Consider the following 24648-nt stretch of genomic DNA (forward strand, 5'->3'; position numbering starts at 1 on the left):
CGCGTCCGTGCGCGTTCACGCGCGCGGCGTGCTCTGCGAGCGCGCCGGACGACGGCACGACTGGGACGACAGATCTCGACGCCGCATCCATTCCGCGTCCCCATCGTCTCCCATGACGACGACGTACTGGCTCGTGAGTCTCCCGCTCTTGGGAACGAGCGCGGAGGAGCAGTTCGGGACGCTGCGACGACACACGTCGGGGGCGAACGAGCTCTCCACGAACGTTCGCGTGCGCGTCCCAGAGCTCCGCGTGGGAACCTTGGATTCTTTGTTGGCGCTCTCGGATGACTTGGTGAAGACGTGCGCGCTGGCGGAGTCGACGCTGGATAAAGTTCGGAGACAACACGTAGATTTGACGTCCACGAGCGATCGATCGACGGGGAGGGAGCTCACGATCGATGGGGAGAGCGTGGAGAAATTCTTGACGACGTTTGAGTGGGACGAGGGGAAGCACCCGTGTCGACGCGCGCTCAGGGAGACGGTGGAGAAGCTGTCGGAGCGACTGGGACGAATCGAGGATGAGTTCAAGCTAAAGTGTGGACAGTTGTCGACGTCGAGGAATCATCTGAACTCACTCGGTCGGCGAACGGGGGGCGGGGTGAACTCGAAGGACCTGAGCGAACTCATAAATCCGGCGGACCTGGTCGAGTCAGAAAATCTTACCACACTCGTCGTCCAAGTTCCGAAGATGCGAACGGAAGATTGGGTGAGCAATTACGAGACGCTGTCTAACTTTGTCGTTCCGCGATCGTCCAAGGTACTGTACGCCGAGGGTGATACAGAGTTAAGAACGGTGGTGCTGTTCAGACGCGTCGTCGACGCTTTCATCAACGCCGCTCGGGAAATCGGATGCACCGCGAGGGAGTATTCGCACGACCCCGAAGCCTCGCGCGCAGCGAAAGATCAGAAAGACGCGTTGGAGCGGGAGTTTGCTGAGAGAAAGGAATCGCTTACAGAGTGGTGTGAGATTAGCTATGGTGAGATTTTCAGCACGATGATGCACCTCTGCACGGTACGGATTTTTGTGGAGAGCATCCTGCGATATGGTTTGCCTCCCGATTTCCAGACTGTTCTTATGCGACCCAACATGAAAAACGCGACCAAGTTGCGAAAAGTGCTCAATCAAGAGTTCGGGAAAGATGCCTCGTCGCACTGGGATGATGACGGCGGCGGTGACGAAGAGAGGACGGGACTCAACGCAGAGGATATGTACTCGTACGTGTCGCTCACGTTGAAGGTCTGAGCGTAGCAACAAAAGTTAGAACGTAGAACGATTGATGATTCCACAATATCCGTGATTGAGAAAAATATACTAATTAGCTATGTCATATCACTTCGCTCCTCGAGCAAAGGAAAAGAGCTTCGTGAATTTCTCCGTAACTTGACTCGCTAAGTCGCTACTGGACTGCGATTTGTGCGTCTCATTGCCTGTCTCTTGAATCTTCTTTTCCGCTCTCTGGATACGCGCTTCAATATCTTTGATGACTTCTGTCGCTTCGTCTTGAATCTCCCCGGCACAGTCTCGCCCTTCCACATCTTTCGCGAGGTCGGTGGCAATGTCAAAGTACGCCCGAGCCTCCTTGAAGTCTCCCTTAGACAAGTTGTGACAAGCCAGAGCGATGTTCTGCCTCGCCTTCAACAGCATGACTTCAGCTTCACAGTCAACTTCGAATTCGTCGATGTGCTTGTCGGCATCGTCGGGCTTCAGGCGCAGAAGCATTGGTGCCGTCTCGATCAAATCCTCAAACTCAACTGTAGCCGTGTCGTACATGCGGGCGAGGTCGGCGTAGTTGAGACCCTTGTCGGCCCGCTCTTTCTTCGCCTTGCCGCTCAGCTTCTTATCTAGCATTTCGTTGACGAATTTATTACGGTCGATGATTTTGTCCTTAATTTGAAGAGACAGCGCGATCTCCGTGAGCTTGATTTTCTCCGCCCTTTCTTCCGCCTCAGCTTCGTACAACACCTTTGCGTTCTCCTTGGCGACGTCGTCATTCAATTTACTGCGAGCCTCGTCGTAAAGCGCGATCGCCTTGGCGAATAATGCGTTCCCTTTGTGCCCAGTAGGGTTCTTCAGAGCCTCGAGCTTGCTTAAGTGCTCCTGAGCCTGAGCAATGAGCACGCGAGCGTCGCGGTTCTTGAGTTCAAAGTCCATCGCGTGCCATCTGATTTTATCCTCAATTTCCGGCGGTGCTTCGACTTCCATGGTAAAGACGGAGTTAGATGCCAAGTCAAGCACCGCATCCTTCTCCAACGCGTCGAGATCTACCGTTCGACCTTGCTTGTACAGCGCGTAGCGCACGAGGTCTTCGATTTCCTCGACGCGCTCACGATACAGTTCGAGGCGCTTTTGGTCACCCAACAAACCCAGTTTGGCGTACGCTCGCTTCGATCGGAGCAGCTTAGACATCGCACCGACGTAATCCTTTCCTTGTTCCACCCCGCACACGCCCGCGATGTAATTGGCGTATGCGTCTCCTTCAAGCGCTGTCTGCTCATCTCCGAGTGCGGTGCAAAATGCCGCCAACTCGTTCGCGTGCTTCATCGCCTTCCTAAACCTCCCCACCATGTGCGATCGCACGTCGCTCTTCTTCTTCTTTACCGACCCGGCGTCTTTGATCTCCATCGCGTACGCCCACGCCCGTTCACTCTGCGCGAGTGGTATCAAGAGCGCTCGTTCGCTCGCGATCGCGTCCGCCGTCAGAGGCTTCTTCTGATACCGCCCCTTCCCGTGCTTCAAATCGCACGTCTTGTACAGTCGAGCGAGTCGTCGGGCGCAGTACCCGCGGTAACGGGCGTAATCACGGTGCCGCAGACCGTGCTCACGCTGCGCTCGAGTAATGATCTCCAAGACTTCCACTCGAGCATTCTGCACTCGTCTAGGTTCGCTCGCCGTGGACGTCTCCATCGCGTCCGTCATGACGAGAACGCTAAACCGCGGCACTCACAACGTCCGATATTAAGAAAATCTCAGGTGCGAGGCGTCGCGGAGTGAAGACCGTGCCGGAAGGTCTCACTGGAGAGGTCTCCGTGGTGAGGGGTTTCCGTCGAGACGCGAGCAGGGAGACGAGGGAATCAATACGTCGAATTACAATCGAATCAGATGGCACCGATGTTTTGAAGAAGTTTTGTGTGAATAGGGAACGGATCGGGCTTGCCCTCTGCGATCGCTTCGGCGGAGAGACCGTGGAAGTATCCGTTTCTCCACGGGAACTCCTTTACGCCGCAAGGGAAGTGGGCAACGGTTTTGGCATACGCAATGAGACGATCGACGGCGCCCGGGGCGAACTGGGCGCCCGTACACGTGGTGGTACCGCTCAAGAGCTCTTCGATGAGGGCGACGACCTCATCCTTATGAGTCGTCGCGACATCACCAACCTTGGCGCCCTCGTGTTGGGCCCCGACAAGCATCATGGCACAAATCCAGATGAGCTTCTCGTACATGCTACCCTGGTATGTGGAGGCGTCCAACACGTGGCAGCTCAAGTTTCCGGCGTGGAAACGAGCGGCAACAGCATCGGCCCACTTACCGGTAACCGCCGTCAAGCCCTCAGGGTTGAGCTCGGTGACGCCGTCGGTCGGCGCGTCGCCTGCCTTCGCGACGGCGAAATAAATTAGCGCCTGCGTGTTCGCCCCTAACCCCTGGGCGTCGAGGAACGTCTGCAGCATTCCGTTCTGCATGAAGACTAAATCTTCTCTTCGGTTCGCCGGGGTGTTCGCGATGACGTCCTCTAGGACATCGTTTCGCGTCGCCACGAAGATGGGCCCGCTTGACGGTTCGCTCGGAAATGCCTCCCCTCGGCGGACGACGACGTCGCCCTCGGGACCCATTTCTCTGAGTGCTTGGCCCACGCGGCCGCCGCCGATGATGATCGCGGGGGCAACGGAAGTCTTGGAAGACATCTGTGTGTGCAGAGAACGTCGGCGTCAGTCCAATCAGAGACGTGAAGGGGCACGAATGCGAACACAAAAGATGACGTCAAAGTAATCCGAGGATTGATTTTATTTCCTCGCGCCTGTCGACGACGACATTTCGGACGATCTAATCAACGCACCGCGACGACGGACGAACGAGCGTGAACGACGGTGACTCGCGCGTGTTGAACCATACGGGGAATCGGGCGGAGGGCGGACATCGACGCGAGGACGCGAGTGGGGCCTCTTGGATGGGTGGGGGCCGAGTCAACGACGATGTCGGAACGCTCGAGAGCGGCTGAAGTGAGATGCGCTCGCTAGTGATCCCTAGGAATTTCGTTTACAGAGTATGGGTCGATAGTCTAAACGCTTTATTTCTCGTCTCACGCGACCTCTCGCTTGAGAGCATTCTCGGCGAGGAAGAGCGCCGAATTGATTCCGGTCTCATACCCCCACGCCGGAGGGACGATGAAGTGTCGAAGGTGATCGTCGTCGGTGATCTGCTCGACGGAAAGATACCCATTCAAGAGTTCTCGGGTCTTTGCGCGAATCTTGCTAAAGAGACACTCGCGCTGCATGACGCCACCACCGAGGACGATGCGCTCGGGAGCTAGCGTCAAGATGAGGTTGGCGCATAGACCAGCGAGGTAATGCGCGCACTGATCCCAAATCTCGTCGTCATCTGGAAGCGTGACGAGATCGGCGGGCTTGACGCCTCGGCGCTTGGCCAAGGCGTTGCTCCCGCACATGCCTTCCACGCAATTGCCATGGAAGGGACAGGTGCCTGGAAATGTCTCGTCATCCATCATACGCACGTGCATATGCCCCGCCTCGGGGTGTAACATCCCGTGCACCGGGCGTCCGTTCGCTACGACCCCCACACCCACGCCGGTGCCCACGGTGACGTAACAGCACGACTCTCCACCCGCTCGATGCACGTTCTGGAGTTCCCTGCGCAGCGCTCTGTGTTCCAACGCCGCCGGCGCGTTCACATCCGTGTCGAACGCCAACGGCACGTCGTTCGGCGTTTTCAATCGCGCCTTACCGACCCAAGGCTCACCACCCTCCTCCTCTCCTCGCGGTCCGAACAGAGCGCCCAAAACGTCCACGTCTTCCCACCCTGGTTTCGGCGTCGTCGTGATGTACCCGTACTTTTCCTTGGCCGGATTGAGCTCCACCGGTCCGAACGTCGCCACCCCGATCGCGTCGGCGTCCCGGGCGTTGACCTCGATCCAAGCTCGGATCGCTCCTAACGTCTCCGTCGGCGTCGTCGTGTTAAAAACCTCCGTGACGCACTCCCTCGGGACGTCCGTCGTCACCCGCGACACCGTCGTGGCGCTCATGGAGTCACCGGCGTCGACGTCGATCGAGGTCGCTCTCGCGGTCCACGTCGTCCCCCCTCCCTCGATGCCTAAGAGTTTCACCGCACCCATCGCTCGTCCAGTCCTCGGCCTCGCGCGGCGCGGTGCGATCGCGTCGTCGTCGTCGTCGACGCGCGGGACGCGGCGGGACGCGCGTGGATTGATGCGTGCTCGGTTTTCTTGATTCACGACTCATCCGACGAGGGACTCGACGCATTCGTCTCACGGACTCAGACGCGGACCTCGTTACCGCGCCATCGCGGTCCCCGTTTTTCGGCTTTCGCTTCGCTCGCGCGTCTGGACGCCATCGATCCGTCTCTTCACGACGCGTCATGGGTAAGAAAGGAAAGGGTACCGGGTCGTTCGGTTCGCGCCGTAACAAGTCGCACACGCTGTGCCGACGGTACGTCTCATCGACGAGCGCGTCGCGACGGGAGAGGGATGAGATGACGACGCGGGTGAAGCCCTACTTAGGGCTTTCATGCGCGCGAGCAATGTTTCGACGACCACGAGCGCGGCGACTGACTCGAAGCATTCGTTCGAACGGAAACGTAGATGCGGGAAGCGATCGTACCACATTCAAAAGTCCACGTGCGCGTCCTGCGGCTACCCGTCGGCTCGCGTTCGTAAATGTACGTTTGAGAGCGATCGACCGCGGATCGACGACTCGAGGTCTCCGGACGCGTGGCGTGCGCGATGCGAACTTTCAAACGAAGGAACGGGATGAACGAGAGACTGACGGTACTATCTCTTTTCAAATTCGCAGACAACTGGAGCGTGAAGGCGATCGGGCGCAAGACCACGGGCACCGGCCGCATGAGATACCTTAAGACCCTGCCCCGCCGATTCAAGAACGGGTTCAGAGAAGGCACCGCGGCGACCAAGAAGGCGTAAGGCGTCGGGTGGTTTCTTAGCGAGTAGTGGCGAGGTCGAGAAGTTCTTTTAGTAGATCAAAGGGCGCGAGCTCGGAATTTGTAACGATCAAACCGAGTTTACGTCTACAAAGCTGTGGCAGAACGGAGCGCGACAGACACAGCGAGTCACTCGAACAATTGATTACACGGAAAGAGCATCGCGAACGCGAGAATGAGCCCGAATGCACTCACATAATGTCGTTCTCGCGCATCAATCTACGAACTTGCTCGAGGGTGAGGAACATGCACACGTTCCAGCCACCGAGACGGGCGAAGTTCGGAAGGAAGCCTCCATAAAACGCCATCGGCCCCTCGTGGGTGAGCGTCTTGGTGACGCAATCGATAAATCCCTTATATTTCCCCACCGAATCACCCATGACTCGCGACTTGACGACATCGACCGGGCTTCCAACGCACGTGGCGACGAACCCGGCGCCGATTGCGGACGCAATGTGCGTCGATACTTCGTCCGCCTTGGCCCCCATGCCCACGAACGTTTGCTTAAACTGATCGTACGATGCCAACTCGGCGGCGTTGATGATGGAGTTACGCATGATATTCGGCGTGAGCCCGGTCCAGAGCGCGGCGACACCTTCCTGACGAACGATGGTTCCGTACGCCCCGACCGCGGATGGGTATCGCTTCGGCGTCCCCTCCGGGAGTCGTCCCTCCGCCTGCATCCGCACCTTGACCAAATCCGTCGGCGACGCGATCGTGATCCCAATCGCCCCCGTCGTGAGCCCCGCCGCGATCTTCAGCGCGAGCGGTGCGTCCGCGCCCTCGCTCGCCGTCCCCATCTTCTCCGCGTAAAACGCCTTGACGGGTTCGTACATGCCGATGCGCAAGCCGCCGAACAAGACTTGGCGATGTATCCCCGGCGCTATCCCCTTCCACAGCGCCGCCGCGCCCTCCTCGGCGACGACCGTTCGCATCGTCGACGCCATCGACGCGTACCGTCCATCCACCGCGCCCGTCGCGTTCGACGCCAACTGCATGCGCACTTTCGCCGTGTCCAGAGGAATGGTACAAAACTCCGCGAACGAGGCGCTGAACGCGCTCGCGCACAGCTGACCGACGAACGGATCGAGCGTCTTCGTTCGCGTCTCGCTCGTCGACGCCGCGGCGACCACTTCGCGGGCGCCGTTCGCCATCGTCGTCCGCGGTCGAGGAAACCAACGCGCGGGCGTTCGAGGAAAACGAACGCGCGGGACGTCGTCGACGCGTCGTGACCGAGGGTTTAGCGTAATTCCACCCTCGATCGATGTCGTTTGATGTCGTCGTACGAAGGGACACGCGCGGGGGATGTGCGCGCATTCGTGGATGAAGATAAAAACATGACGACCAACACATTCGTGGATGAAGATAAAAACATGACGACCAACACATCGGGACGACGACTGGGTGATTGATTGACACTGCGTATGATTACGTCAGACGTCACCACCGATGCGGGCCGACGCGTCCGCCGCGATCGTGTCGACGACCCCGCGGTGGCGATTGCGACGGGAGGGATCGAGCGAGGACGTCGCGCGCGCGCGTCGCGGGCGCGTCGTCGCGCGTTCGGCGGACATCATGGATGAGGTTGGCACGTTAGAGCTCGCCGAGGGACAGCTGGCGAGGGAGCGATACGTGGCGAGCAATCGGTTCCGGGTGCAAGACGGGAAGGGACCGGCGTTCGAGAAGCGATGGGCGGAGCGACCGAGTCGATTGGCTCGACTCGATGGGTTTCGATTCTTCACGCTCATGCGGCGCGTGGAGGGCGGGAACGCGTCGTACGACGACGAGGAGGCGAATTACGTGAGCTTTACGATTTGGGAGGACAAGGATGGGTTCGACGCGTGGCGAAAGGGTGACGCGTTCAAGGAGGCGCACGGAGGTGGGACGATCTTTGGATTCATGTCCATGCTCGTGAGCTCGCTGATGATTCTCAAGGGTGGACCCAAGCCGGCGTTTTACGACGGCTTGCTCAGTCTGTCTGCGCCTATTTCAACCAAGAGCGACAAGTGGCAAGCCGCGGATGGATGGAGACAGATCCCGGCGAACGGAAAGGACCCGATCGAGTCCGATTTGTTCGCCGCCATGAACAGGTTCAAGGTGAAGCCCGGGAAGGAGGCGGAGTTCGAGAAGCAGTGGGCCTCGCGCGAGTCTGAGCTCAAGGAGTTCCCGGGCTTCACGACGTTTCTGCTCCTGCGACGAGACGCGGTGAATCCCGACGACGGCTACAACTACTCCACGTACACCGTGTGGGAAAACCGTGAAGCGTTCGACAACTGGCGAGCGAACAACAAGAAGCACTCCGCGCGCGAGGGCGAACCGCTCTTTGAAGGCGCGCCCAAGCCAGTGTTTTACGAAGGCGTCCTTGCGTTGCTGGACAAAGCCGGTGCTTAAAATTTGATGCGACTAATTTGATCCTACTTTTGTTACACGCTACATTTAATCCAGTCTAATCGCGTACAGCAAGTCTTCCGCATCTTGCGTCGACGCGGAACCAACATCTAGTTTTGCCTGAAGTACGCGTTCGATGTAGGCGTACGCCTCCTCGAACGCGGTTGATAGTCTCGTCGCGTCCTCCTCCGAAACCGCTCCATCTCCACCTTGACACGCCGCGTACTCGCATGCCACAGCTAGCGTCGTGCGAATTTGTTCCGATAAAAGAGTCCAGGTCTGATCTGGAGACACGAGGCATCTCTTTGTGGCGTCGTTGAGAAACGCATCGTGCGCCGCTCGCATGGCGTCGAGAGACGAAGCCGCGTCTATATCTAGTATCAAACGGTTCCAATCCGTGTGAAGAATATTCACAAGAACGTGTTCTCGAAGTGAAGCGACGAATCGCCTCAGCCTAGGCTCGAGATGGCGCGCGCGAGCACCGCCCAGACCACTTCCGGGAGAGCAACGAATGCGCTCTGACCATCTCGCTGTCGACACCGTCTGCATCGCGATGTGAGCGCGCCGAAGCTGCCCGAGAAACACGGCGACCGCGTTGTACTGAGCCATCGCACTCGGAGGAACGACGATGTTGTGCGGCCACTTGACGTCGAAACTGAATCGCATGGAGGCAATCTTTTCGAGCGCCCCTGTGCCCAGCACCACGCGCGAGAACAAGTTTCGCTCCGCCTCTGGGACAATCTCAACCTGGACGCCTCGATCCTTTGGGAACTCGCCCGAGTTATCCATCGAAAATGCATCGACTAGCAATTCATTGAGCGTCGCATCGTTCCATTTCGCTTTAATCTTAACTGGATCATCGAGTATATTGAAGACTGCCGAATAGAAGTGCGTCGCGGCGTCACCTGCTCCACCGAGAAAGACAGCCCTCAGCGCGTAAAGCTCTTTCTCAATGTTAAGCTCATCCCTCAAAGCCTTCGACAAGACAAGCATGATCTCATCGGCTCGTCTCGTGATGAATGAACCAATGGCGCCTTGTACCAGCAAGTGCATTGGACACGCAGGCATTCGCTTCGTCAAAAATTTATCGAGCCAAGAATTGAGTTCATCCACGCACGCCTGGAGCGGCGTCTTCGTTTGGAGATTTCGAGAAGCAACAATGCGCGTTGGCTGTGATACAATGGTATCGCGAACTTGTTCAGTGCTGATACTCCGCACGCCAACGAGTGAAGTATAGTTTTGAAAAACGCCAATCAGCCCAGTGGATTCAACTTTCGCGGTGCTGATGAGATCACTCGCCCGTTTGCTCGAGTCTTCGATGCTCATGACGTCGTCCACCACATCACGAGTAGCGCCGAGAGCGACACGAACTTGCTCACAAAACGATTCACATAGGTGAACCTCCAGTTTCGGCACTTTTCCAGTTCGGGATTCCGTGTGGTGCAAGAGCACGATCGAACGGCCGATATCCAAGGTCTGTACAGCGAATTCTCGAAGAAAGCACGGCGTTTCGATATCGTGCCGAAGGACGTAACCGTGCAACCAGTGCTCTTTGCTTCCAACGAAGTCGTCGACCGCTCGTCCCTTGGCGATAAAGAGCTCTTCCGAGGGATCGTCCAACACTCCAAAGGCAAGCCAGCGGTGCAAGGTCTCCATGTATGGTTGTAAGGTGTCCACGAAAACTCGTAGAGTGACGGCGAAACCGTCGATATTTGCCGTCGCTTGGTGATACGACACTGCTTCGTACACGGCAGATAAGCAATGACTCGCCGCTTCAGCGGCTGGGGTACCTTCCATCGGAAACGCATTGAGTGCGACGTGCTCTAAAGCGTCCACCTTAGTTTCTAGCTTGCGCACCGACGCTCGAAGTTCTAACAGAGTCGGCGGTGCTGTCGTGGAATCACTACTCAAACGATTCTCTAGCGGTGCGAGCTCACTCACGAGGGCCCGACCTCGCGCATCGAGTGCATGTGCGAAGGCTTGAATCGTCGGTCCGAATTTCAATGACGCTTGATTGATCTCTCGCACGCGCACCAGGACCGCCACCACGCGGCGTATCGACGCCAAAGCACCGTCTAACGTCACACATGACACGTGTGGTAATGATACGCGTTCTAAGTCCTCTCCACCAGCCCTAAGCGCGTGCAGAGCTCCTCTGACTAGGGCTGTTTCGCTCGGCGCAGATTTCGCCGGCGTCGTTACGAGTAGTGACGCGTCGCTTTTTCGGGCGTGAGATTCGCCCAACACGTTTTGGAGCCGTCTAGCCTGAAGAACTATTTCAGATACGACCTCAGGGGCACGCTCGGCTCTCGGAACGATCGCGCACGTTGCCGATTCTCGCGCAGAGTCCTGCACTAACAAATTATCTTCCCATGAAAATCCCGGATCCTCACCTTCGCTCATGGACTCACTCGCGGGCATTTCACTCGTCGTCATCTCATCGCCACGCCTGTGATCTTTAACATCCACGATATCATCCTCGTCCGATTCCGACCACACCGAAAGCGTGGAATCACTCGCAAATCCGTTCTCATCACCCACTTCGTCAAACGAGGTGACAACTTCGTCCTCCGCAAAAGTCATCCCACCGAACGCCCCGGCGATCCGTTCGCCGAGTTCCTCATCCGAACCAACCTCATCATCGCTCACCTCGACGTTCGCCGCGAGCGGTCTCCCAGCTAATCCCAACAACATCGTCACCACCCGTGCGCCGATGTCCGAGGCCTCCTCTGTCTCTGCAATGTCCCAACGCCCAATCAAATCCATCGCTCGCCGCTCGATCGCTCGCCCATGTGCCGTTCTATTCGTCGCCTCCATTCTTTCGCTCAACTCTCGCACACGAGTCTCCACGTCCGCGCGCTCGACGTCCCTAAATGTGTGCACGCGGAGGTGATAGTCGCAGTACGCCTCGCACAGTTTAAAGTTCTCATCGTTCATCAGCTTCCGCTCCCTGTCGCTCATTCCAGCGACCGAATCGTCATCCGAGACGCTCGAACGACGTGTATGAACGTCATCATCTTCTCCACAGCTCACAATCGCGTCATCGACGGGTCTGGAGACGCCGACGACGTGCTGAATCAACCGATCGACCAACAGACGTACTCGTTGCTCCGTCGTCGTCTTCGACGTACTGGACGCCATGACGATCGATCACGAAGACGCAATCGAGGGGCAGAGATCGTCGTCAACCTCTTTGGAGAGGTACGCGACGCCGCACGAAGGCGCGCGTCGCGGGATGACGATTTGATTTCAATTCATACACTTTTCACTCACGTTTCACTCGTGTCCCGCAGTGGTTGACTCGCATTCGTTCGACGCTCCACGGTCGACGCATCAAACGTCATGGCAACCAAGGCAACGACAACGGTGCGTGCGACGTTTAAAGCGACGAACAGACGCGATCGCGGATGTGGTGGCGTCGCGAAGACGGAACAAAGTCGACGACGTGAACAAATCACTCGAACGTCCATTCGAACGTCGACGCGTCTTCGAGCGCTCGAAAGCGACGAGGATGAGTTCGCGGTGTTCCGATTTACGCTCGGGAGCGATGTTTTAAGCGACGACGACGTCCCGCGAGCGGTCGGGGCGTTAGGAGGGTTGGCGCTGTGCGCGAACGGAGCGACGAGCGGCGCGGCGGCGGCTGGCGACGCGCTCGCGAGGAGCGAGATCATCGGCGCGATGTTAGTCTTGGGGTGCCTAATCGCCCCCACTATCGGTGCTTACGTGAAGCGGAACGAGGACGGGGCGATCGGGGGCGGTGGGCGGGCGGACTCGGGTGATGACGCGAGTGGGTCGTCGACATTCGCCCTGGACGAGCGAGCGAGCGAGCGGGCGAGCGAAGATTTGGCGTGGGCGTCGTACGCGGTGCTTACAAACACGCTCGCGTGCGGGGTGATGTATGTCGACGCCGATGGCGTCGCGAGAGTTGCTCGAGGGCGACTGCGGTCGCGCTCGGATGGGAGATTGGATGAGAGCAAATCGGAGGCGCTGGCTCGGGCGACGTCCGCGTTCGCCGCGTCGAGTCTCGGGCGTGAGGGCGGCACCTTTGACACCTACCTCTCGTCGAGACGCGAGATCGATAAAGAGGGTGCGAACGAGTGGGAATTCCTCCCGCCTGACGCTGAGTGCGTGTTCGCGTGTCGTCCTGCCGACGCCAAAGGCGTCGTCGTCGCCTGGAGTCTCAGCGCGCGCGCGTTCGGTAAGAAGGACCGCGCCTGGCTCGACGCCTTGGCCCTCAAGCTCGATCGGCATTCGTTCTCGTGAGACCTCCTTCTTCCGTGCAATAACTAACAATCAGCTGAAAAAGTGAATAAAAAGTAACGCTCGAAATAACGCCAACGTCTTGTCGCGTCGATTTCGCCTCGACGCGGTCGACGCTCCCGGTCAGACGTCGACGCGAACGCGACACGCCGACACGCTCGAGCACAACTCCGGTGACGCGCACGAGCGGCGAACTCGAAGCGACCCCAAGATCGACGTGCTTCACCTTCAGAAAACGTACGATAAGTGAAAGTTTTCGCTCTGGGACCGACGACGGAGTTCGCCTCGAAACCGTCGACGAAATCGGAATAATAAGTGATTCGAACGATGGAGAGCGATTACGGCGTCGTCAATGGATTCGATGAGCCGCCACACGCGTACATTAAGTCGCTGCTGTCGCGGAAGATTATCGAAAAGAAGCTGGCCAAGAAGTTTTTCTCCGGAGACGTTGCGCGGGTGGAGAACGAGTACGACTCGATCTCCGAGGAGGATTTGGAGAAGTTTTTCATCGATGAGTTCGGCGGTGGGACGTTTCGCGCCGGACGGGAGTACTCGTTCGTGCTGTACGGTGGGAGCGGGTACACTGGATCACTGTGCATGGAGTACATCTTGAAGAACGTGTCCGACCTCGGGGAGCGCGTGACGTTCGCCTTGGCGGGACGGAGTGAGGCGAAATTGCGAGCGCGTTGGAAGGAGGTGACGGAGCGGCATCCGACGAATTACGAGCCAGGATTCATTACGTGTGACTTGAGCGATCCGGTAGCGATTCGAGCGATGGTGATCAGCGCTCGAGCCGTGGTGAACATTGCGGGCCCGTTCATGCTCACCCCCGCAGACATGCTGGTGCGTACAAGCAAGCGACCGTAGCGACATCGTTCACGCGATCGACTGACCGATTAATTTCACAAACGTAGGCTGAAGCATGCATAGAGTACGATACCGATTACATCGACGTGAACGGAGAGGTCCCGTTCACGAAAAAGCTTCTGAAGTATCACGATTGGGCAAAGGCGAATCGCGTTCTCGTCGTTCCGAATTCTGCGGGCGCTGGCGGGATTCCAGACGTCGGGTGCTATTACACGGTCCGCGAACTGCGGAACAAACTCAGCCAAGAAGTGTCTGTGAGCAAGATGCACATGTATCTCTACGGAAGCGCCGCCGGGGCGCCTTCTGGAGGGACGCTTGCGACGCGGGCTGCAATGAATGCCGCGATGAAGGACGTCGCCGGTTTGATGGCCAATCCGTTCGCTCTCGGTGGCTCCATCGACGGTGGACGTCGACCTGAAGACGCCGATCGCAATCTGAGTCAAGTGGAGTACGATGAAGAGTACGACGCGTGGAAGGCACCGTTCACGTACGCCTTTTACGAGACTCGATTGGTGCGACGCTCAAACTGGCTCATGCGTGACCTCGGGATGAGCCCGTACGGTCGCCAGCTCAACTATCTCGAGCATCTCATCATGCCCAGTGAAGAATCCGCTCAAGCCTTGCAAAAGTCCAACACTAGCTCCAAGGCGGAGGAGGAAAAGCTCCGCAAGGAGGGACGTCTGTTCAAACTCGGTCAAGGTCTCGATGAGCAGGCACGAGAATCAATTTGGTCAGAGTATTGGTTCGACGCGTGCACGGCCACGGGAGAAAGAATCCGAACACGTCTCACCGGTAAAGATGGCTACGATGAGACCGCGCACATGTCCATCGAACTTGCCATTCTCTGCTCGGAGTACCGCGAAAAGCTTCCATTTAAGGGAGGTGTGCTCACGCCAGGCGTCGCCGGTGGCGACGCCTACATCGAAGCGCTCCACGCCACCGGTCTGCGCTTCGAAGTTATGGCCGACGACGCAAAGGTCGACTTTTCTCTCATGATCGCCGAGAATAAAAGCTAGAGCGACCGACTTCTACGGATCTTCGCCTCGACTCGTGTAACTCTCGGAGCATATTCCGCACTCCCCGGCACGCGTCGTGCATGCGAACAGCCGTCAATCCGAATCTATCCCTCGTCACCACTCGCCCGCAGCGCTCGATATTTAACTCACCCAGGGCCTCACTCGCGATCATGAGCTCAACCGCGCGACCGACTACGCTGTGCACGTTCGACGTCGACGGGACGCTGATCCACACTGTAGGTGACAGAGCAAACAAACTGCACAAAGATGCCTTCGCACACGGCTTCCGCACCGTGTACGGGATAGAGACCACGATAGATGTCGTCTCGCACCAAGGGTCGACGGACATGTTGATATCGGCGGCAGTGATGCGACATCACGGATTGGATGAGGAGACGATTCAAGAGCGCATGGCGACGCACTGCAACGCGATGTCGCAATACGCGTTAGAGCGAAAGGCGGACGCGGCGGACGGATTGGAGCTGTTACCGGGCGTGCTTGAGCTCTTGAGAGAGCTCGCTGAGAGGACGGACGTGGTGGTGTGCCTGGTGACTGGAAACTTACAACCGATCGCGTGGGCAAAGATGGAGCGACTTGGCGTAAGCGAATACTTCACGCTGCCGCGATTCGGTGGATTCGGGAGCGATCATACCGACCGCGGTGAGCTGGTAAAATTAGCGGCGACGCGGGCGGGTGAGTTGGTGGACTTGGACGTCGCGAGCGCGCGGCGTTTTCACTTTGGTGACACGCCACAGGACATCGAAGCAGCCGAACGCTCTGGAGCGACAGCCGTCGGGCTGCTCACGGGTATATTTTCGCGCGAACAGCTCGTCGAGAGCTCCAAGCTAGACGATCCTATAATTTTTCCCGATCTCACGGACACGAGGGCGGTGATGCGAGCGCTCGGTCTGGAGTGAGACGGTTTTAATGAAATATTCTCGCTGATTTACACAAGATGTACAGCACTACGCTAACGAGGCCACGAAAATCGCCAAGATGACCGTCGCTCCCATCCGCGCGCTCCCGACCCCGCTCATCGACGAAGCCGTGTTCTCCTTGATCATCGTCCATCTATTCGCGTCGACGTCGTACTCCCACACGTCGTTTCGCCCGTTGCCGCCGTATACCACGAGCGCTCCGCCCGCCTCGCCTTCGGGCGCGCTCACGCTCGCCCCACTCCGCCCCGGTGGTTTGTAACCGTCCACCGGCGATAACTCGCTCCAACTCCCTGACGTTCGATTGAACACCCACAGGTCGTCCAAGTCTCCTCTGAGAGCGCTCGAGTACCCGCCGAAGACGTACACGTCGCCCCTCACGACCACCGCCGCGCTCCCGCTCCGTCCGCTCGGCACCATCCCCGGAGACACCCCATCGTGTAACATCGTCCACACCATCCGTCGCTCCGTCGTGCTCGAGTTCACTCGACGTAAATCCAACTCCCAGACGTCGGCGAGGTACATCCGGTCGCCCGTCGTCGAACGCCCGCCCACCACGATCGCCCTCCCGTCCGCCGTCGCGCACCCCGCGTGCCCCGCCCGCCCGCCCGGGTTCGTTCCAAATCTATCTCGCACCTGCGAGGTCACGTTCGGGGTCACGCTCGCCCCCGAGCTCGCGCGCGCCATCGCCGTCAGCGCTAGCGCGACGCCGAGCGCGCGCATGCGCCACCGCGACCTCGACGCGTCGCGATCGACCACCCACGCCGCGCGCGCGCGCGATCGAGCCATCGCCCGCGCGGTGTCGCCCGCGCCCCGTCCGTCCTCGCGCGGTGTCTCCCGACGCGCGAAGGGGATGCGCGCGCGCGATTCGCGGGTGACACTCGGGTGTTTAGCAATCTCTTCTTCAGCCTCAGGCTGTAACTCTCATGGGACGTACCCGGAAATTCCTGGGACGCATTTCAAGCAGTCCTATTGTTCACCCAAGACGCCACCGACGTCGGGTGCAAAAAATGTGCGCCGTGGGGTGACTTTCGCGTCACCACGCGCGAAGAAACCGTGCTTAGTATTAGGCTGAGGCTGAAGAAGAGATTGCTAAAACTCTCTAATTTTGGGGCTATTTTTTAGCGTGCGTGAAAAAGTGAAAAAAAGAGTGCTAAAATGAGAACAGACGACTCTCACCGCTCGATCACGGGACGCGTGTGCGCGAACAGTCCGAGGGCACGCGCGTCGCCGCGACCCCATCGCCGGGTCCACGGACGTCGGCCGCCGCGCTGGCGACGGGACGCCGCGACGCGGGCACGTCGCGTCGATCGAGACGATGTCGCTCGCGCGTGGACGACCGAGCGCGCGACCGCGTGGGATGATGACGTCGCGCGCGCGCGTAGAAGGGGGGGACGGCGCGCGCGCGACGGTGGTGCGACCGCGCGCGAGCGCGGATCGCGAGCACGGGTCGTTGAAAAAGTCGAGGATCGGATTGTGCGGATTGGCCGTCATGGGACAAAATTTAGCGCTGAACGTCGCCTCGAAAGGGTTCGATATCAGCGTGTATAATCGAAGCGGTGATAAGACGGAGACGTGCGTGGAGCGGGCGAAGAAGGAGGGCCTGGGAGAGAAGCTGCGAGGATATCAAGACGTGGGAGATTTCGTGGACAGCTTGGCGAAACCGCGATGCGTGATAATCTTAGTGAAAGCCGGCGCGCCGGTGGACGCGACGATTGAGAAATTGTCGCAGTTTCTCGAACCGGGTGATTGTATCATTGACGGCGGGAACGAGTGGTACGAGAACACGGAACGACGAGCGAGGGAGGTCGCGGAGAAAGGCTTGCTGTACATCGGCATGGGCGTGAGCGGCGGCGAGGAGGGCGCGCGCAACGGACCGAGCATGATGCCCGGGGGGTCGAGAGAGGCGTACGATATCATCGCCGATATCTTAAAGCCGGTGAGCGCGCAGACGGACTCGGGGGCGTGCGTGACCTACATCGGTCCGGGCGGCGCCGGGAATTTCGTAAAGATGGTGCACAACGGCATCGAGTACGGCGACATGCAGTTGATCTCCGAGGCGTACGACGTTTTAAAAACTGTGGGCGGTCTCACCAACGAAGAGCTCATGGCCGCGTTCGACGACTGGAACAAAGCTGAGCTCGAGTCGTACCTCATCGAGATCTCATCCATAATCTTGGGCAAGAAGGATGACCAGCCTGGCGCGAGCGGCTTCTTGGTGGACAAAATCTTGGACAAAACCGGGATGAAGGGCACCGGTAAGTGGACGGTGCAACAAGCCGCCGAGTTGTCCGTCGCCGCACCGACCGTCGCGAGCTCTCTCGACGCTCGATTTTTGTCCGGTTTGAAGGATGAGCGCGTCGCCGCCGAGGCGTTTTACGCCAAGCTCGGCTTGGCGCCCGCCACCGCCATGGGCGCGGCCGATAAGAAGCAACTCATCAAGGACGTTCGATACGCGTTGTACGCTTCCAAGGTGATGTCTTACGCGCAAGGCATGAACTTGATTCGCGCTAAATCGAACGAGCAGGGATGGGACCTGGACCTTGGCGAGATGGCTCGCATCTGGAAGGGTGGTTGCATCATCCGCGCCGGCTTCTTGGACCGCATCAAGAGCGCTTACGACCGCGACGCCAAGCTTCCGTCGCTTCTCATGGATGAGCAATTCGCCAAGGAGGTGATCGAGCGCGAAGGCGCGTGGCGACGCGTCGTGACGTCCGCCATCGCCGCGGGTGTCGCCGTGCCGTCGATGAGCGGGTCCCTGGCGTACTTTGATGCGTACCGCCGCGCGCGTTCGCCGGCGAACCTCGTCCAAGGCCAGCGCGACTTCTTTGGTTCGCACACGTACGAACGCACCGACATGGAGGGATGGTATCACACCCTCTGGAGCGACGCCAATAGCGCGGACAGCATCACGACTTCCGGGTACAAGGCGTAGACGCTTTTTTTTGAAAACACTCAAGCACGCAGCGCGATCGCATAAACACCATGATGTGAAATAACAGATGTACGCATGTCGCTACTATACTATTCCTAATCTCAATACAAACTGATTCTCTAAAAGACGGCGGCGATGCGATCGTCCAACGCGCCGCGCTGGCGCTTGCTGCGATCATTGTCTTCGGCAGCGCGACGGGAGCGCGACGAGCTCGTGTTGTGCGTGCTCGGAAACGTCGGCATCTCCGCCGGCGACTTCGGAGGTGGCATCTCTTTGAAGTACTCGTGTGCCAGTGCCTCCTTCGCCGTGAGTCGTTTCCCTGGATCGTACGTTAGCAAGCCGTCGAGCAGATCCACGCCCGCGGGAGAGAGCGACGGAAAGTTGAGCTCCAAAAAGTTATACGGCTGCTCTGGAAATTTGAAACTTTTCGCGTGTGGAAGAGAATCCCATCCCGGCCAAATGTTTGAGTTCGGATTACCCAGCAACGCGCAAATCATCTGCATGAGCTCGATCTCCGTCGACGCTGGGAACAGCGGCGCGTGCTTCAGAAACTCGGCAAACACGCACCCGCACGACCACATGTCTATCGCCGCCGTGTACTGCTCCTCGCCGAACAAGAGCTCGGGCGCTCGATACCAAAGCGTCACCACCTTGGGCGTGTAAATCCCCGCCTCGATCGGATCATACGTCCGCGCCAAGCCAAAGTCGCACAGCTTCAACTCCCCGCGTTGGTTCAGCAACAAATTACTCAGCTTCAAATCCCTGTGAAACACCTTTCTCTCGTGCAAGTACTCCACCGCCCGCAACGTTTGCATCATCAACGATTTCACCTCGCTCGTCGTGAACTTCGTCTTGACGAAATCTATCAACCGCGCCATTTCGTGCTCGCAGTACTCGAACACTAAGAATACGTTGGACGGCGTCTCTCCCTGAATCACCCGCTTCAGCGAGATCACGTTCTCGTGCGCGCACCGCTGTAATATTTTAATCTCACGCAACGACGTGAGCGGCATCCCGTCCCGCTCGCGATCCATCCGAACGCGCTTCAAGGCGACGATTTCGTTCGTCGCTCGGCATCGCGCCTTGTACACCACACCGTACGTCCCTTCACCGATTCGACCCAGTTTCTCGTAATTCTTCAGCTCATCCGGGGCGCTCGGACGACCACGCGCGTCGTCATCGCTCGCGCGCGCCCCCCCGGGGGAGCGAGGCGCCCCCATGGGCGCGCGACGACGACCGCGGGGCGCGTGTCGCTCGGCGGCGTGTCCGCGCGTCGTCTCAATGACACAAACCAGTGGGGCGCTGATGCAAAATCACCGGACCGGCGTGGCGACGCCCCGCGCGCCGCACCCGCGGTCGCGCGCGCGACGCCGGTCGACGACCGCGACGGCGACGACGACGTGCGATCTCGCATCCGAACCGAGCAGTCACAATCGTCCGCGAGTGAGACGCGGTGCGCGTGGGGGACGGTTTCTGCGATTTCCGACGGTTCGTGTCCTCGTTCCCCTGGTGCATCGCTCAAACGTCATGGTGGCCGTCTTCGTCCTCGGCGCCGCGGCGGTGGGCACGGTGGTGATCAACGTGAAGAAAAATAGAGGCAATGGACGAAGATCGCGAACGGGGGCGTCGATGTTCGACGAGGAGGCGCGCAACGCGGCGTCGTCGGCGCGCGTGGCGGGCTTGGAGGACATGCTGAAAGACATGGCGGATAAAGCGCGCCTGGCGGAGGAGCGATTGGAGAGCGCGATGCGAGAGAAGAACGCGATCGAACGTGTTTTAGAGGAGATGGAGCGAGCAAAGTCGAATATGCGCGTCGAGAACACAGAGTTGAGGGACTCGGTGACGGTGCTCAAGAGTGACTTGCAAGAAGTCACCGAGAGACATCAGTTGGTGGTTCGCAAGTGGCGGGACGAATTGGTGACGTATCGGGAGAAGACTCCGCAGGACTTCTTAGCCGAGGTCATCGGACTCGTAGCGGACATGGACAACGAGGTGACGATCGAGGTGATCCCGCCTGAGGCTCCACGCGAGGAGAAGAAGCACGACGAGGTGCGCCTGGAGGAGTGCGAGTGGGAGTACAATCCTCGACTCGCCGTGGCTGACTCTACACGACTTTTGATGCTCGCGAACTGCGGAAAATTCGTTGCGGCGACGAAGAACGAGCGTTTTCAAAAGGTAACGCACGTCAAGCCGATCGCTTCGCCATACCGACCGACAACGCCCACGCGAGCGGCGCTCGGCAAGCTGACCAACACCGGCGCTCAACGCGCCGCGAAGGTCATGCAAAAAGCCACCGATCTGGTGCACGCCAGCCGTACAGCGTCCACACCCGCGACGAAGGTCATCGGTACCGAGAGATCGATCGAATTCGGTGAATGCTTGACTTTTGAAAAGAGCGTCTCGTCGCCAATCGCAAAGCTTGTCTCGCCACGAGGCGGTGTTCTAACTGCGGTCGAAGCCGACGACTTCATGACCCCCACGTCCAACGCCATTTCTCGATGAGCAAGGTTTTTTATGACAACAATGTGTAACTTCTCTCAATTAAAAGGAAATGAGTCTATACTCTTCTACGCTTCGATTTCAGTCTTCGGCTTTTTCGCCGAGTCATCGTCGTTGGCCTCCGTGTCTGCGTCGCGCTTCTTGTCTGTTTGCGTGCTCTCTTTCTCTATGAGCGAAATCAACGTCTCGACGCGGCGCCCGAGCTCCTTCGGCGTTCGACTCTTGATGAACCAATCAAAGCGGAACTGCCAATGTTGGCGAATTTGTGCCTTGAGTTCGTCCCAGTTGCCGAAACCCACCTCTGGGATGGAGCACAACAAGAACCTGTCTTCCTCCTCAGTGAACGACTTGAACTTGTTCGGACCGTACGTTATCTTGAGCTCACGCCAAGGGTTCTTGTACATGGCGATCTTTTCGCGCACAGCCTTGAGCATGTCGTGCTGACGCTGGATCTTTTGCTCACCCTTTTCGATGTTACTGATGATGCGCTGGTGATCGGCGACTTCCTTATAACGTTGCCAGAACACGGCGGCGTAATCCTTGACTTCCTTCAACGTCTTTCCTTCCAGCTCGCTCGCGATGGAGTCCAACGAATCGCGACCGTACTTTTCACTGAGGCGGCAGAAAGCCTGGAAATCTCGTCGACTCCACTCCGTGAAACCTTGGTTCAGCAAGGTGTCCATCTCGGCCTTCTCTTCGTCCGTGATTGGCTGAGGAGCGTTGGGCTCTTCTTTCTCCTCGACTGGAGCTTCCTGATCATCTTTCTTCTTCTCGTTTTCCTTGTTCCACTCGTACGTCTTGCGTCTGACATCCTTGTCATAGATTTCTTGGATGCGCGACGTGTTGTAGAATTGGAAATCGTTCATTTGCTGCAGCTTGGCAATCTTGGGTCCGGCAGCCTTCGCTGGGCGAGCGGATTGAGCCATCGCGTTGCGGTAGTAATCAGTTTCGTTATAGTTCTTCTTGCGTTCGCGCTTCGGCGGATCGATCCAGTTGCTACTAATGATTGTCTTCATGTCGATGCCCTCTGGCAGCGCAGCTGGCTTGTCTTCTTCGTCTGCAAACTCGTACAGCGAGTTCTCAGCACCCATAGAGAACTGGATTGCCTTCTCCGTGAAACCTTGCATCTTGCTGTTAAGAGCCTTCGTCTCTTCCTCACCACGAGCCATGATGGCGTCGATGTCTTCTTCAGTGACGGCGGTACTGGACGAGTCAAAAATCTTTTCAGCGCCGAATCGAACCATGGACAGGAGTTCATCCTTACCGAGATTCTTCTTGTTTTCTTGCAGTCGACCTTGCTGAATGACGAGAGCATCGAGTGCGAGCTTCTTGTACGCCTTCTCGATCACCTTCTCCTCAACGGAACCATCGGTACAGAAGCGGAACACTTGTACCTCCTTCTTCTGACCGATGCGGTGCGCACGATCCATCGCTTGAAGATCCATTTGCGGGTTCCAGTCGCTATCGTAGATGATGACGGTATCGGCGGTCGCAAGGTTGATACCCAAGCCCCCGGCACGCGTCGAAAGCAAGAACGCAAACTTCTCAGAACCTTCCTTGTTGAAGGCGTCGATGTGATTTTCCCGAGTCTCGCCGTCGGTGCTCCCATCAATGCGGCAGTATTGATATCTGCGGTACATCATGTAGTCTTCCAAAATGTCAAGCAAACGAGTCATCTGAGAGAAAATCAAAACTCGGCTGCCACGTTCCATTAGACGAGGAAGAAGCTTGTCCAAAAGCGCGAGCTTACCAGAGCTCTCGATTAGGTGATCACCCGTGATGTACGGCGGGCCGGGCTCGGCGCCTTGGAACAAGTACGGGTGGTTGCAGCACTTTCTGAGCTGCATGACGATATTCAGGAGGCGAGATCTGTCGGCGCCACTGTTTACGATATCGATGTCCTTCTGTAAAATGCGCTTGTAGAACGTCTTTTGCATCTCAGTCATCCCAATCTTGAGAATCGTTTCCTTTTTTGGCGGCAGACTGGTCTCAACCTCGGTCTTGAGTCGTCGCAGCAAGAAGGGTCGCAGAACCTTATGAAGTTGCTGTACAACGGCGTCAGATCCACCTTCCTCGCCATCCTCAACGTTACCAAACCACTCTTCGAACTGCCCGGCGTTACCGAACACCTCTGGAAGCAAGAAGTTGAGCAGAGCCCACAGCTCATGGAGGTTGTTCTGAAGCGGCGTACCCGTGATGAGCATTCGGTTGTTCGCGCTCATGGTTCGGAGGACGAGGGAGAGGCGCGAGTTTTCGTTCTTCAGGCGGTGAGCCTCGTCGATGATGATGTATCTCCAGTGGAACCTTTTAAGGGCGTTCTTTTCCTTGATGACCATCTCATAAGAAGTCACGCACACGTCGAAACCACCTGGAACCAAGTACTTGGCCTTGAGCGCCTCGCGCTCCTCGGCGTTCCCGTGAAACTTGAAAGTACGAATCACCGGGCACCAGCGCTTGAACTCGTTCATCCAGTTGCCAAGCGTGGATTTAGGGACAACGACCATATGAGGTCCGGTGATGCCACGATACTCGTGCAGGTAACCGAGAAGAGAAATCGTTTGCAGCGTCTTACCGAGACCCATTTCGTCAGCCAAGATGCCGTTGATCCCGTGGTCGAACAGACGAATCATCCAGTTGAGACCGGCGAGCTGGTACTCTCGCATCTTACCAAACTTGATGCAGCTCGGCTGCACCGTCAAACGAACCGCTTGGTAATCCTCTGCGTGTTCAACAAGCTCAGCGTCCTCCGACTCCTCCGCAGCGTGGCTCTTGTTTTTACCACGCTTCCCCTTGTTCGCCGCTTCCTTCGCCGCCTTAGTCCCCGACAAGAAATGTGCGAACACCTCGGTCTGCGCCAGCAGGTACTTCCACTTCCCAGCCTTGCTATCCTGTGCGATCGCCTTGTTCTGATCCTCACGAACCCGCTCGAGCTCCGCCTGCTGCTCTCGCTTGAGCGCTCGTAAGCGCTCTCGCTCCGCCTTGGCCACTTCCTTCACCCCGGGCGACATCGGATGATCCTACGCGCGCGACGCGATCGCCTTACCGTCAGTCTTCGTTCCTTTTCGCTCCATCTCTCTCGCGAAACCGACGCCCCGCGCTCTCGGAGATTTCAAAAGGGTCTCTCGTCTCAGATCGCGCGCTCTCCGTCACCATCACCGCGACGATCGCCCCTTCACGCCGGCACGCGACGGAAATCACCGTCGGTGACCTCCCAACGCACCTCATCCGCGGCGTAATCCGCGTCGGAGTCGTAGTCGCTCGTCGGCGTCCCGTTCGCCGTGTCCCGGTCATCGTCTCCCGCGTCTTCGAACGCGATCTCGTCCTCGGGATCGATGTGTTCGTCCACGTTCGCGTTCGCGTCGGCGCTCATCTTCACCGCGATGGACTCGAGCGGGACGCCGTGAGGGCTCGCGCGAGGTGCGGACGACGAGCGTGCGTCGCGTCGTGACGCTCGAGCCGAGCCGATGGGTTGACTTGAGGGTATCGACGAATCATGACTCGAGCGATGGGACAGAGTTTGAAATAGGCGCGCCGACGGGAAGACGAAACGAGTCGCTACTGAGG

The 24648-nt window shown here is 58.2% G+C and overlaps 16 protein-coding genes across 16 annotated transcripts; 8 read left to right on the plus strand and 8 right to left on the minus strand.

The window, feature by feature from the left end:
• Positions 1 to 112: 112 nt before the first annotated feature.
• OT_ostta07g04140 (ATPase, V1 complex, subunit C) lies at positions 113 to 1243 on the plus strand (the record flags this gene model as incomplete). The annotated part of the gene is made up of 1 exon (XM_003080459.1): positions 113 to 1243. The coding sequence occupies one exon, from the start codon at positions 113 to 115 to the stop codon at positions 1241 to 1243; it is 1131 nt and encodes a 376-aa protein (XP_003080507.1).
• Positions 1244 to 1330: 87 nt separating this feature from the next.
• Positions 1331 to 2905, minus strand: OT_ostta07g04150 (unnamed product; the record flags this gene model as incomplete). Its single annotated transcript, XM_003080460.2, has 1 exon — positions 1331 to 2905. One exon carries the CDS (start codon positions 2903 to 2905, stop codon positions 1331 to 1333), a length of 1575 nt encoding a protein of 524 aa, XP_003080508.2.
• Positions 2906 to 3096: 191 nt separating this feature from the next.
• On the minus strand, positions 3097 to 4133 carry OT_ostta07g04160 (unnamed product; the record flags this gene model as incomplete). Its single annotated transcript, XM_022983888.1, has 2 exons — positions 3097 to 3900; positions 4053 to 4133. The coding sequence occupies 2 exons, from the start codon at positions 4131 to 4133 to the stop codon at positions 3097 to 3099; spliced, it is 885 nt and encodes a 294-aa protein (XP_022839510.1).
• Positions 4134 to 4295: 162 nt separating this feature from the next.
• On the minus strand, positions 4296 to 5345 carry OT_ostta07g04170 (ROK; the record flags this gene model as incomplete). Its single annotated transcript, XM_003080462.1, has 1 exon — positions 4296 to 5345. The coding sequence occupies one exon, from the start codon at positions 5343 to 5345 to the stop codon at positions 4296 to 4298; it is 1050 nt and encodes a 349-aa protein (XP_003080510.1).
• A 260-nt stretch (positions 5346 to 5605) lies between these two features.
• Positions 5606 to 6167, plus strand: OT_ostta07g04180 (Ribosomal protein L37e; the record flags this gene model as incomplete). Its single annotated transcript, XM_003080463.1, has 3 exons — positions 5606 to 5676; positions 5829 to 5905; positions 6040 to 6167. 3 exons carry the CDS (start codon positions 5606 to 5608, stop codon positions 6165 to 6167), a joined length of 276 nt encoding a protein of 91 aa, XP_003080511.1.
• Positions 6168 to 6375: 208 nt separating this feature from the next.
• OT_ostta07g04190 (Mitochondrial substrate/solute carrier) lies at positions 6376 to 7338 on the minus strand (the record flags this gene model as incomplete). The annotated part of the gene is made up of 1 exon (XM_003080464.1): positions 6376 to 7338. One exon carries the CDS (start codon positions 7336 to 7338, stop codon positions 6376 to 6378), a length of 963 nt encoding a protein of 320 aa, XP_003080512.1.
• A 421-nt stretch (positions 7339 to 7759) lies between these two features.
• OT_ostta07g04200 (Dimeric alpha-beta barrel) lies at positions 7760 to 8575 on the plus strand (the record flags this gene model as incomplete). Its single annotated transcript, XM_003080465.2, has 1 exon — positions 7760 to 8575. The coding sequence occupies one exon, from the start codon at positions 7760 to 7762 to the stop codon at positions 8573 to 8575; it is 816 nt and encodes a 271-aa protein (XP_003080513.2).
• A 45-nt stretch (positions 8576 to 8620) lies between these two features.
• OT_ostta07g04210 (Spc97/Spc98) lies at positions 8621 to 11713 on the minus strand (the record flags this gene model as incomplete). Its single annotated transcript, XM_003080466.2, has 1 exon — positions 8621 to 11713. One exon carries the CDS (start codon positions 11711 to 11713, stop codon positions 8621 to 8623), a length of 3093 nt encoding a protein of 1030 aa, XP_003080514.2.
• A 201-nt stretch (positions 11714 to 11914) lies between these two features.
• On the plus strand, positions 11915 to 12835 carry OT_ostta07g04220 (Protein of unknown function DUF2930; the record flags this gene model as incomplete). The annotated part of the gene is made up of 1 exon (XM_022983889.1): positions 11915 to 12835. One exon carries the CDS (start codon positions 11915 to 11917, stop codon positions 12833 to 12835), a length of 921 nt encoding a protein of 306 aa, XP_022839511.1.
• Positions 12836 to 13159: 324 nt separating this feature from the next.
• Positions 13160 to 14715, plus strand: OT_ostta07g04230 (Saccharopine dehydrogenase / Homospermidine synthase; the record flags this gene model as incomplete). Its single annotated transcript, XM_003080468.1, has 2 exons — positions 13160 to 13675; positions 13747 to 14715. 2 exons carry the CDS (start codon positions 13160 to 13162, stop codon positions 14713 to 14715), a joined length of 1485 nt encoding a protein of 494 aa, XP_003080516.1.
• Positions 14716 to 14885: 170 nt separating this feature from the next.
• Positions 14886 to 15632, plus strand: OT_ostta07g04240 (Phosphoglycolate phosphatase, domain 2; the record flags this gene model as incomplete). The annotated part of the gene is made up of 1 exon (XM_003080469.2): positions 14886 to 15632. One exon carries the CDS (start codon positions 14886 to 14888, stop codon positions 15630 to 15632), a length of 747 nt encoding a protein of 248 aa, XP_003080517.2.
• Positions 15633 to 15680: 48 nt separating this feature from the next.
• On the minus strand, positions 15681 to 16337 carry OT_ostta07g04250 (Kelch-type beta propeller; the record flags this gene model as incomplete). The annotated part of the gene is made up of 1 exon (XM_003080470.1): positions 15681 to 16337. One exon carries the CDS (start codon positions 16335 to 16337, stop codon positions 15681 to 15683), a length of 657 nt encoding a protein of 218 aa, XP_003080518.1.
• A 631-nt stretch (positions 16338 to 16968) lies between these two features.
• Positions 16969 to 18585, plus strand: OT_ostta07g04260 (6-phosphogluconate dehydrogenase,decarboxylating; the record flags this gene model as incomplete). The annotated part of the gene is made up of 1 exon (XM_003080471.2): positions 16969 to 18585. One exon carries the CDS (start codon positions 16969 to 16971, stop codon positions 18583 to 18585), a length of 1617 nt encoding a protein of 538 aa, XP_003080519.2.
• Positions 18586 to 18704: 119 nt separating this feature from the next.
• OT_ostta07g04270 (Serine/threonine-protein kinase, active site) lies at positions 18705 to 19805 on the minus strand (the record flags this gene model as incomplete). The annotated part of the gene is made up of 1 exon (XM_003080472.2): positions 18705 to 19805. One exon carries the CDS (start codon positions 19803 to 19805, stop codon positions 18705 to 18707), a length of 1101 nt encoding a protein of 366 aa, XP_003080520.2.
• Positions 19806 to 20112: 307 nt separating this feature from the next.
• On the plus strand, positions 20113 to 21087 carry OT_ostta07g04280 (unnamed product; the record flags this gene model as incomplete). The annotated part of the gene is made up of 1 exon (XM_003080473.1): positions 20113 to 21087. The coding sequence occupies one exon, from the start codon at positions 20113 to 20115 to the stop codon at positions 21085 to 21087; it is 975 nt and encodes a 324-aa protein (XP_003080521.1).
• Positions 21088 to 21152: 65 nt separating this feature from the next.
• Positions 21153 to 24454, minus strand: OT_ostta07g04290 (Helicase, C-terminal; the record flags this gene model as incomplete). The annotated part of the gene is made up of 2 exons (XM_022983890.1): positions 21153 to 24101; positions 24305 to 24454. 2 exons carry the CDS (start codon positions 24452 to 24454, stop codon positions 21153 to 21155), a joined length of 3099 nt encoding a protein of 1032 aa, XP_022839512.1.
• Between the last annotated feature and the right edge of the window lie 194 nt (positions 24455 to 24648).

This window comes from Ostreococcus tauri (genome assembly GCF_000214015.3).
Source record: "Ostreococcus tauri WGS project CAID00000000 data, contig chromosome 07, whole genome shotgun sequence".
In the NCBI taxonomy this organism is placed as follows: Eukaryota; Viridiplantae; Chlorophyta; class Mamiellophyceae; order Mamiellales; family Bathycoccaceae; genus Ostreococcus; species Ostreococcus tauri.